The sequence below is a fragment of the Eucyclogobius newberryi genome, unplaced genomic scaffold (assembly GCF_026437365.1).
Source record: "Eucyclogobius newberryi isolate DKJ021-1_F unplaced genomic scaffold, fEucNew1.0.hap1 SCAF_13, whole genome shotgun sequence".
In the NCBI taxonomy this organism is placed as follows: Eukaryota; Metazoa; Chordata; class Actinopteri; order Gobiiformes; family Gobiidae; genus Eucyclogobius; species Eucyclogobius newberryi.
Window position 1 is genome coordinate 22,787,893 of NW_027315757.1, and position 12,756 is coordinate 22,800,648.

Here is a 12,756-nt window from a genome sequence, read left to right on the forward strand (position 1 = left end):
AACCATCTGAAGAGCATCTTACCAAACAACTTCTGTGTCAGAGGTGCAAGTCCACTGCTGTGTGCTCTGTTGGTTAATGTCCATTTAAGTCTTGTCTATATAGCAATATTATCCCACAAAGAATATATCTGTAACGTAGGCTGGCCTTTGGGAGTTAAAGGCGTAATGGAAGATTTTTTTGCCCAAATCTGAGTCTCATTTCTTTGTGGTGTGGACTGCCGATTAGTCCTGTCACGTATCAATCATAAAACGCACCTACTGCTCACCTGCAGCCTCGTCGGCTCGCCCCCAGGAGAGCAGCATGTTTCCCTGTGTCTAAGCGCATTGATCTATTATAATATAGTTCCCTCAGTGTGCAGGACAAAATTGAGATAGAGAAAGACAGTTCGAGCTGACTCAGAGGAGACGGAAATCTACGGAGACGAGAGATGCAATGCGATCTGTCGCGCTAATAAACAAATGCACGTGTGCCGCGAGGCTTTTCTCTGCTTTCGCACGGGGGGAATGCGCATGCGCACTTCCACTTGAAATCTCAAATCGGCAAAAAATCTTCTATTACGCCTTTAAGTTAGACAAGACACTGCTGTGTGGTCCACATTTAAAATGTTCTATCAAAAATAAAGTGCATTGTTCACAAATATGGAGGCGAGAAGCTGTGTCTTCTCCAGCAGCAGAACAAGAAACGCTGTTCCAAGTGCCTTTTATCCTGTTCACACAATTGGGTAAAACTACAAATATTTGACATGGACTTTAGTCTCATATTTAGCTCTTAAAAATGTACTAAAACCGCCATAAAAAAAACAAATAAACTCATAGACATTTAACTAAACACAAATATATATATATAAAACCCTAAAACCAACACCCAACAATGATAATAACCCTTAAACCCATGTGCCAGCCATATCATGCTCCCCTACACCTCTTCTGCCTTGGTCTAGCCGAGAACCCTTATAAGGGAGCTTGTTTCCAGAGGGAACCCTTATAAGGGAGCTTGTTTCTAAAGGAAACCCTTTGACTCCTGAACACAAGAACAGAGGAAGTGAGTAAACATTAACAATTCCCTAAAAACACTACAAACCACATTGACACACAAACACCCAAACATCCTTCAATATTGAACATATCCAATTGACCTAACCATTTATTGTCTCCCTTTTCCCTCCAGGTCAGACAGCTTCAGATAAAGTGCCCCTGTGTCTAAAACTGGGATAAGAAAGACGGGCATTACTTCAATAAATATTTTAAATAAATTTTGTGCAATTGACTTTTTTGAAAATGCAAATTGATGCTCAAAGTGCTGTGTGCAATCAAAACTAAATGTAATTGAAAGTGCAAATAGTGAAAAGTGTCACGTGCTAGTTGTAACACACTGGCTCTTTATTACAATAACTATTACCTATTTACCAACTCTTTATCCTAATATTCTTTGCTTATTACTGAAGCATCAGCGGGGATTATCATTAAAAACGTTCAAAATAATGAGAGGACAAGTCAACCACAATTATGCACAACCTCAAACTCCATCAAACCGAACCCTGTGATTTCTCCATAAAGTTCAGTCCAGCTCTGACTTCCATTCTTGGCCCAACGTCTGTAATTCTACTTTTCATTTCATGGGTTGTTTTTACAACTCCAGCGCCTTTGAACCCAAATAAACTCAGATTCCATGTCTCTTTTTCACTGCATCTAATCAATATGAGCCCGTTGTAGTAAAAAGAGTAGTTAGTTGTAGAAGTAGTAGTTTTGGTCATTTGCAGCTCGACAAAGAACCCTACGAGAGTTACAATCACTCAATACATTTCAGCACTGTCTAGATTTATATGCCCTCTTCAGTGACCCAAGATCTGTAGAGGTGCTGCAGTGTGGTGGTCCAAATGCCGAGGATACTTTCCCCAACCTTATATTGACCCGTCTGACCTCTGACCTCCAAAACAACAACCACAGCACACCTTTTCCACCTGCGACACGACTGAGGATGTGTCAACACTTCCCCTCATCTCTAAAAGAAGTCAACCCATCTGCAGCGTGTCCGACACAAACCACTAGAGGGCATCCTGTTCCCACGCACGGGCCCCTGGCAGCAGTGTCTGTGACATCTCACCAGGCTCCCTGTCGCCTGCAGCTCCACATTCAAACCAAATTATACTATGAAATAGGATTACGTGTCAAGCAATGCAATGATTGAGCGCAATTGTTGGGCGTCTGGCAGCGGCGCGGAGTAACGGGGGGGGGCATACACAGACACGGGCGCGTATTTGTCATGGTGATGTGAGGCATTTGTGTGAGGAGATAAAGTCTCTCCTCTGTGTCAAACGATGGGTATCTCCAAAAGTCACAGCGCCTTTTCAAAGGGGTAAAATATAGCTGCTGTTTATCTGCTCGCTCCCCAGAGAACACACTGGCATACGTACAGCCCTGTAATTATGTGCGGGGAGTGCGAGCGAGTGTGCCTATGAATGAACATGCCCCATTTTAAAAAAAGACGCTTTATTATAGTCGCCGTTTCTTGTCCCAATCGTGGGCTGGGGAGTGGATTTCCTTGTATAGATGGGTTGGTTGGCGCTGCCTACTCCCCGCGAGCCTCCCTGGGAAAGTGTAGAGGCGACGTTATACAGAAACATGGTTAGGAATAGCGTATCTTCCGGAGTATAAGTCGCACCAGCCAAAAAATACATAATAGAGAAGAAAAAAACATGTATAAGTTGCACTGGAGTATGAAATAAGGTTGCAAGTGTGAAAATAACAAATAATATCACATATAAGTCACTCTGGAGTATAAGTCTAAGTATACACCCCGACCAAAACTGTGAAAAAAAGTGCGACTTATAGTCCGGAAAATACGGTAATCTGGGGAGGGGGAGATCAAGCCACGAAGCAAGTCAATCAACCTCGTCCTTCTTGAGCCGAGCCAGGATAATGAGAAAGAAGAAACCCTACAGTTAAAAGGTGAAGAAGCGGCATGGACTTGACACCATGGACCTGCTTTTTGTGCTTTGCAAGATTTGAGTTCTTCCTCATTTAGTTTGAAAGAAGACTATGCAACTTTTCTGGTGGAGATGTTACAGAACTTGACTTTATCTAGCTCCATGGTGACAGACAAGTTACAGGTCGGACAGGTAGAGAGGCGATACCCGCTCACAGTGAGGATGAAGGTCATTTAAGTCATTTTGGAGCAATAAAAACACATGTAATTAAATGTACCGTATTTTCAGCACGGTAAGTTTCATAGTCCAGAGCAACTTATATGTGATATTATTTGTTATTTTCAGACTGGCAACCGCTAGAGGGCGCTCTAGGCTCTAAGCGACGCAGAAGAAGAATCGGCACTTCCTCTACCTCCAGAGTTTGCGGAGTTCCTTGTCTGTGCGTCATGTAGCTGAAGGTGCTACGTTAGCATACGTTAGCACCTATTCACCATGTTCTCTAATCTGTTATTATTTCAAATTGCATTTCAAGATGAAATGTCTGTTCTTGGTCTTGGATTTTATCAAATACATTTCCCCAAAACGTATACTCCAGTGCAACTTATATATGTTTTTTTTCTTCTTTATCATGTATTTCTTTTGGCTGGTGCGACTTATACTCCAGTAATACCGTGGAACATTCCAGGCAAAGAAACATCTCCACCAGAAAAGTTACAAAGGACACCCTGGATTTTAGACTTTACATTTGCGTTTCTGTTAAGTTGGAAAGACAAAACATTGTATTAAACCTGGGGTATTTTGTTTTTTCCACTAAAGAGTATATTTCAAAAACAACACTTAACAAAATGAGACGACTGCGTACATTTATTCCTTGCCAGCCACGAGATAAGAGCCGAAAGCAGCGCTCTGATTGGCTGCACGTGTGTGGTCCACCCCAGCTTCACTTTGCCTTTTTAAAAAAGCAGTTCTAAAGCCGCGCACTCGCCTTAAAATGAATGTACCTGAATGCGAAGGGTTTTTAAGAGCGACAAGTTAGCTAAATTCAAATACCTACATCCTCCTTTTGCTGTTTGAAAATCAGATCCCTCAGCTTTAATGCATCGACGTTATAACGTGCTTTTTTGACGTCACATTTTCCGTTAATTCAATCCCCAGACAAGATATTTTCAGAACGTAGCTGACAATTTGAGCCCTATCACCTACTCAAACATAAATACAGTAAATACAGTGTTGGGATGGAATCAGACACCAATTGAATCTGAATCTAGGCGTATATCTTCCCAAATATGGTTAGCTCTTGTGCTGCTTTAGACCTGGTTAAGTTCTTGGCTTTTCCTAGCTGAGAAATTAACCTGGAAAAGACTGATAACTCTTTTTCACTGGGTCTAATGTGCATTATAACCTGGTTTGACTGGGTTAAGTCTTGGTTTTGTTAAGAGTGTTCATCTTAGCACTTCCTTTCATATGACAACGTGCAGTTCCAACTCAGATTGTTTTTTCCCACTTAGATGTGTGAAAAGTTAGAAAAGCACAACACATAACTGACCTTTCACTTGTGAGTCGGGGACCACCTGCATTAAAGGCTGCGTCGCCAATTAACCCCTGAACTGAGATCAATTAACCCCTTTAGCCCACATAACGGCGCATGCATTTTTAATAAGGCACAGAAAAACCAGACGATCCAACGACTGGGAATGGGCCAATTCACACTCAAGTTAAAGGTTTTGACCCGGAGAGAGGAAACAAACTGCTCGGGTGACGCAGCTTGCCGTTTGGATCGATAAGGAGGAGAAGTTGGACAGGGGAAAAGTAAAGCTTATCTATCGCTCTGATTAAGCACAAATTGGGTTGTTTTGTGCCAGGGGACCATCATAATTATACTGTGTTCAGTCCATTAACCTGCACCCAATAAACCGGGCGTAATTGGGGGAAGAGTCGTGAAGGCAGAGGTGGTGGTCACTGCGGGGTAAGAGTCGTCATGAGAACAGACAAAAGTACCACAGGAAGTACTATGTATACTATATCTCAGATTGGGTCTCTAATTAATGACATGGCCTCCACGACTGTAAATTCGCCCGGCGCTGTAATAAAAGTGTCCGAGCACCCGGCCATGTCCTGTCTCAACTTCCTGCTCCCGGTTGTGGACTGTGCGAAGCTCGAAAACAAAACGAGACACAACTAAATCAATTCTTAAAGATAACTCTTCAATCTAAGAGGTGGTGAGGCTGATAACCCTATGGACCTGGTGGGACCTGTTGGGACCTGGTGGGACCTGGTGGGACCTGGTGGGACCTGGTGGGACCCCCCCCCCATATTGTGCATATCAAACATACAGTATCTTTTCAAACTGAACTTTCAAACAAACTTTAAATAAAAAGGCAAGATTTTTAACTGAACTTTAAGTCAAAAGGGTCTTTTGAAATATAAATATTTTGGTGTAGTATTTTGCCTATTTGCTTGATTATCCATCCATCATCCGGGGCAGCAGTCTAAGCAGGAACTCCTAGACTTCCTCACCCAAGACACTTCCTCCAACTCCTCCGGGGATCCTGAGGCTTTCCCAGACGTAGTCCCTCCAGCGCGTCCTGGGTTTTCCCTGTGGGACAAGCCCGGAACACATGCCCAGGGATGCGTCCAGGAGTCGTCCAGGAGGAACAGATGCTTGAGCCACCTGAGATTCTATTGACGAGGAGGAGTGGAGGAGCAGCGGCTCTAGTCCGAGCTCCTCCAATGTGACCAAGCAGCTACATCACTGCAGATGAAGCACCGATCCAACTGTCAATCCCACTGATCCTTCCCTCACTCCCCACCCACTTGGACGTGGCAAGACATCTTTTTACAGTTGAGAACATTTTTAAAAAAATATTTTTTTATTTAAGTAATAATTATGTATTTACTGGTCTAATTTTTATGCATTATTCGACTGATTTATCTTACAAATGTTGTATTTAAACTTATTTATGTCTCTGTTGCCTTGCCTTCACCACAAGGGAGATACGGAACCCGGTTTTCGGTCCTGCCATATGCAACCTGCATTGCAATAACTCAATATAGCTCTAATATTGTCATTTATTGTTACAAATATAACAGTGGATCTCAAACTTTCCGCAGGAAGTCCCACCAAAGATAATACTTGGCTTTCCGAGTACCAACTTGATCAGGCATTAGAGATAAATGTGAATAAAATGAGACTAAGCCATGGAGTTATTTGCTTAAAATGTGAATAAATATGTCAACGTTCAATATCTCAAACTGCAGGGGCCTCCGCGTACCACCAAAGGCACAGACCACAGTTTGAGAAACACTGTACTGAAAGTCAAATTACTGAATGGAATGCAAACTATGCTTCCACAATTTACTTCCAAATTGTGAACTGCTGGCCATTTTCCCCATGTTTTATTGAGTCTGTTCCATAATTACAGTTAAAAAGTACCATGCATGCAATATTTTGGATAAAAAGTATGAATTTAGTGAGATCTTCGTGACTGGAGCAAGCTTTATGACTGACCCTATGACAATGGAACACATTTTTTCATTTTTTGCAAGTTATTGACCTAGGCCATCATACACTCTCTGGGAAGTACATACTGTCAACGCAATGGTCTTTACGGGACAGTGTAAACATCTCCTCATCTAGTTTGACATTCAAAGTCAAACTAACATATCCAGTTCCCTTCATGTATAGCAACGGCGGCGAACAACCATGATGTGAAATCAGATCGTGTCTTCTCCAATCAATGCCTCTCCCTCGGCCTATCACAAATGATTACGGCGCCGGTGCCAGAGCCATACAAACACAGTCATCAGTGGGTCAGTGAGGCGTGCGTGTTACGGTTCAGCTGCGTCCTGCGAGAGGCACCGGCGAGGGCACGGAACAGATGTTTATTCTGGTGCCATTAGTTAGCTTTAATTGTTCCTATTCAGTTTTACGCAGGACGCATCGAGTTAATGAGCTCGGATGTGAGAAGAAGAAGAAGGAGGATTGCTCGGAGGAGGTGGGGGCGCGTGGTGGGGGGGAGAGAGAGAGAGATGGGAGATGGGAGATATTAGGGGGCTTAGAAAGGGAGGAGTTTGTGCTTTTTTTTGGGGGGGGGGGGGGGGGGGGGGTACAGCGATGGAGAGAGAGAGAAGAAAACTGTTCAAATGTGCGCTCGGAGCCCCGCATCACCAGTTTGATCCCACCGGCCGCAGACTGCGCATCATGAACACCGCACATGAACTACCACGCACTTTCAGCTGGGATCCCCGCGTCTCCCCGGATGCTGCTACCTGATGGATACCCCGCGTAACAAGTAGCTTTCCCCCTGATCAAAAGAGGATTGTCCTGGGGCGACATAAAAAAAAAAAAAAGACGGGACTCCCAAGTGTTTTGTCGCCTTTTTTTCTTTTCTTTTCTTCTTATTTGGACATGGGACCGATGAGCGTGAGCCTGAAGGCAGGTCCAGAAGAAAACCCGACCCGTGGGGAGCTTTTAATGTGAGCGATCGGGAGTTGTAAAAAAAAAAGGCTTTTACGCACCGGAATGATGCGTCCCAACCGCGGCTTCATCCTGCTGCTCCTCAACGGCACCGCTTGTTTGGTGAGTGACGCGCGCGCGGCAACTTTACGCACAACGCCTGGTCACCACGGCACAAAGTGTGGTATAAAAGGCATCAGCTGCGGGTTTATCTATATCTGAGCAGTTCAAGCAGATCGATCGGAGCAGATTCGGCCATTAAAACTGATAAATGGAGCAAGATAAACGCGCAACTCGCCGGTGTTATATATGAGCGCGGCGCCGTGATCACCGTTATCTGTAAAAAAAAAAAGATGTCTTTCTTTTCTTCTTGGAACTTGTAATGATGCAAACACGAGCTCCTCTCTGTCTCTGACCCGTGCTACTATCACTATCACTGTCACTGTCACTGTCCCAGTCCCACCGGAGCCTGGTGTAAAGCCGCGTGCGGGGCGCAGCGTGTCCGTCCACTCTCTGCTCCTCCCGCGCGCGCCTCTCACTGTCCGGGCTGTCACTGGGATGGGGTTTGAATAAGTTGGGATGCATTAAAACATATGATTCCAACAGGGCCGTCTCTTCGTGCACTTTACACAGCCTAAACAGGATCGTACATCAAATCTGTAATATTAAAGTCACGTGCTAATTAGTCCAAGTCATTTGTGTTGCGAGATTCTTTGCTTATTTACAGTCTTTGGGGAACTAACTGAATACATGTACTGAAAATGTATTTATTATTTGAATTGGGACATGTTTGTGTCAGCAGCAGCTTCAATATAAATGTGTCGGAGTTGTCACAATAGTTACATGTAATACATCTTGTCCAAAAGGCGGGTAAAAGTAAATATAGATGGTGTTATTATGGCGAATCACTTCACCCACTTTGTTGAATATGATTGAGTGATTGGTGTTGGTTGATGGCGGGCACAGATTGGCAGCCTTGCAAGTGACTATTGATTGATAAGACATGTTAATGCAGGTATTCAATATTGTGTAACTAAATACATTATCAAAGTTATCTTCCCAACACTACTTATTTATTCATGCAAAAAAAAAAAAAAAGACCATTTGAAGAGCAAGGTCATGAGCTCTCTGGGCCAAACTCCACAAAGTCACTCATCTACAAGGGCAACACATTTTAATACCAAACTGTGCGTAATGCCTATTCGTTAATAAAGTGATTCGTTAGCGTTTGCTCAGAACAATTAACTCGACATGAGCCTTGTTGTCCATCAATGGATATGATGACGATTTTTTTGAAAGGCAGTTCTAAAGGCATTGTTTAAGCTCTTACATTGAAACTCTGCATGAATGTTCTAACACTTTTACTTTGACACCTCACCCTGGTGCCAGACATGATTTAAAAAAAAACCTCGGCGCCATATGCATCTTGTAAGTGTTACTGTACATCATCTATTTCACTGGGCTTTAGAACAGAACAAGTCTAGACCACTTTGACTCGAGGATCACTCTCGACTCCCACATTTTGCTCCACTGTGCCGTCTCCCATATCGCTTTCATCTTCTGCTCATTTGTTAAAAAGCCGCTTTAATGAGAAATCTCAGGATCCACACGAGGGAAGTGGAAAACATCCTCGTGCTCGGAAACCCTTGGGCTGGTCGCTTTGGCTCATCACAGGAAATGAGAAGGGAAAAGGAGGAAAAAACAAAAAGAAAATAGTCAGGAAATTGCAGGGACGTGTGTATATATATCCAAGTGCGTCTTGCTGTGCATCTTTGTAGTTGACCTTGTGCTTTTGTGTTTGGGTAAAACAAAAGGATTGGAGAGGAGAAGCTGGAAGTGCACAGTGAAGGCTGACAATCAAACGAGTCTTTAACCTTACGCGACGAGATGAAAGAGGTTTTTCACTTTGACCAGACTTTCTTTATGCAAACGTGTTCCTTTTCCTCAATTGCAACCATTAAATGTGACAAAACGCATTCATTTGCGTAAAGATTTGCAGGGCCGACCATAGCAGCCTTTTTTCAGTTTAATTCTGACGGCGCACGCTGAAAAATCACTGTTAGCGATGAGGATTTTGATTTATTTATGCCATTAATAACTCAAATGAGGGAGAGTTTTGGTTGTAGACTGTTGCCACAATATCAATGTCGATACTAAGAAACAGACTTGATACGTGATACAAATTTTGATGATACAATGATGATAATTTAACACATTTTTATCAATTTCGTGTATAGTTTTCTGTATTGTCATGTGATCTTGTACTACTACTGCTACTACTACTACTCAGGAAAGGTCCAACTTTTTCCCATTTATGATTTTATGTTACTTTTTTCTTCAGTATCAATACTTTTTAGCTTTTGTCTAGATAAGTATCGAGGATGTCAAGATTATTTGTGATTTTTCAGGTCGCGACATAATCGTTAGAGCTGAAAAATAACAGAATTGTAGGCGTGATTTCAAACCACGCTCCAAAAAAAGCAATTTCTTATTTATCTGGCTATTTGTGAGCAAAAAAAAAGCATTACATTCATTCAGAAAGTTAGATTTCCAACAGTTATTAAACATTGTGAACGAAAGCACGTCGCCATCGTTCACCAATGATCGCGAACTATCGTCAAATCTCACCACAATCGCGACATTAAAATCAGATACCGCGACGCTTTGGACCACCCTTTTGCAGACAGCGCTCTTTATTTCCATTTGACTTTCTCTTGGGTTCGAGTCTGAACATCCCACGCGGGTCGATTGGCCGCATTCACAGGGATATCGAACGACCGCACGCAGGCCGACGATACGGTGGGATTAGCCCCTCTCAGAGACACTACAGTGCGCACGGGATAATAGGCTTAGTGCTTGTTCTTTTGTTGTTCGGAGCGCGTGTGCGAGCTGGGGGGCTACACCGTATTGTACAAAGGTCTTCGGCTAATCATAACGCAATTAAGAGAAGAGCCATTTTCTCCCCCCCCCTTCGTAGCACGGCGCGCATGACATCCCACAGCCAGTGATCCCGGCTAATTCGTGACGTTGACAGATTAGAACGTAATTAATACCAGTTTATGAATATGGAACGGTTCAAAACGATATTCTAGATGTGATTTTTCGACTGTAATGGTTCTGGGTTTTTCGGTCTCGCGGGAACGACCGTAAGAATACTAATAATAATAGAGCCGAGGGTTTGCGCGGCGTCGCTTCTTGTTTCAATGACAAATGATACGTTTCGCATGTTAATTATTCGACGTAGAGAATATAAAGCGCCTCTGCTGCGTAATTGACCGCGTGAGGAATGGGGTTTATTTTTGGCGGCGGTTCCAGTTGTTTTTCATAAGTGACGGGCAAAAGCTGAATCGATTTGTTTTAATGAAGACTGTGTGCGGATCTGTCGAGGGGGGAAAGCGCCGCGTCAAACGTCATTGTCGGAGCAGGATGGGAACGATCGTTGGGCGTTTAAGTCCATTTTGATTGTGACATTTTTTGGGGAAATACCGGGATGGAGGAAACGTGCATTTGCTCAACTTCAGGTAAAGATGAAATGGACATAAAGGAACTGACAATGAGCAAAAACATACATTTAATAGAGGGAAAAAATGACTTGCAAAGTGAATATGAGGCGTTATATCCGTAGAATTGTGACAAATATATAAAGCTCCCTTAATTTCCATAAACAAAAGCATATATTTGTTTAAAATTTTTGAAAGATTTGTGGATTTTTTTAGTTTTATTTAGCAACGGAAACTATTTCACTTTACTTTTTCGATGTTGATGTGTGATTGGTCTAATTTCTTACCGTTGAAAGTTGGATTCATTAAATGGCAACACCACTATCTGTATTACTGTGTTCAGCAATACATTCAGCAAGTTGTTGGAAGCCTCAATGCATTTTTTAACAGTCTCTGTAATTACTTTTTTGCATATGAATGTCAAAATGTGTTTAACAGTGAAGAATTATATTGTTCTCTTCCGACGTTGTCTTTGTGGTTCGTTCTTAGACAGTTGAAATTCTCCCTTTTGAAACATTGTCATAAACCGTTTTCCCTTCCGTTGCCAGTGTCTACACCTTATCAACAAAAATAATGCAGAGTGAATTTCATCAAGGAGAGATCGAGTGATATTTTTGGCTTTTGAAAATGGTGCTGTGCAAAGAATAAACTGCAAACCATCAATTACTTATCTAAATGGCACTTATCACACAAACGCTTCAATGACAAAAGTATACACATATGACATTTTTAAAACACGTTGTAAGACAGAGGTTAACCCGTGACTAAACGTGTTTCTAGTACATTTTCTCTTTATTTTCAAAGCTTTCTTACATATTGTGGGGGAACGGATTAAGACAAATGCTGTGGCTGAACTGCAAACAAAGGAAGTGCAATATTAGCCTGAGAGATTTGTTTGAGCCCATCGTCATCAAAGGACTCTCCTCTTCTCTCTCCAACAAACACTTTTAGGCTCGTGTCAGGTTGACTGCCAAAACCCCAACTGCTGCACTCCTGAAATTCAGGACGGCTCTGTCAGAAATGTGAAAAGGCAGCAGAAAAGAACAAACTTGTGGAGAGGACGGCGAACACGACACTAGCTGCTGCTGACCCCTGATGAGGCGTGATGAAAGATCATAGAGCAATTTAAGACTCGATTCAAATTGTCTTTCATTATATGACAAAATATTCCAAAAATGACGTTGTTTAAGTGAAGGAAAAATAAGAATGCAACAAAACGATGGAATTAGAGAGAAAAAACGCTACTGTGGATGTCAAGAACTTGTGATTATTCAGGGCACAATGTTATCATAAGACAGAAAAAAAAGAATAATTGCAACTATTTTAGAAGCTAATTATGTCATTTCAGTTCAGTTTTATACATAGCCACGCTACTTTGGAATGAAATGCCAGAAGAGTTGAGATAGCCACCGAGTCTGCATAATTAAAAAAGGCACTGAAATCACAACACAGTTTTATATTTTCTGTGTTTTATGACAATGTGAATCTTGACCTAAGGAAGATTAGTGACCACTACTAAAATAAAATAAAACATAACTAAATAAATAAATACTAAAAATAAAAATAAATGAATACATAACTAAATAATATTTATACAAAAAAATTTTAAATAAATCTGTACTCCAAAGAGTACACAGTTTTTCATGTGGTTATTTATATCACAAAAACTTTACTTTTGCGTTCATAAAGTTTGATTTCATAAAGCTGGTCACATACCATTAGACCAATAATGTATTAGAAGGACTTTTGCTTGTGAATTAGTTTGATATCGTGACACGCTTTACTGCCGCATACAAACATAAAACTTAATTGTAATTACACATGTCCGTAGGTCAAAGGTACAATTCAAGGTCCAACCACCATCGGTGATATC

The 12,756-nt window shown here is 41.9% G+C and overlaps 1 protein-coding gene across 1 annotated transcript in view; it reads left to right on the plus strand.

Moving 5' to 3' along the window:
* The first annotated feature begins 7,435 nt into the window (after positions 1–7,435).
* Positions 7,436–12,756, plus strand: part of LOC140357655 (neurexophilin-1) — a 31,412-nt gene continuing 26,091 nt past the window's right edge. Inside the window, exon 1 of the mRNA XM_072442161.1 lies at positions 7,436–7,506. Within this exon, the coding sequence (XP_072298262.1) occupies positions 7,450–7,506 (57 nt within the window). The 5' untranslated portion in view covers positions 7,436–7,449. The remainder of the gene's footprint in view (positions 7,507–12,756) is intronic.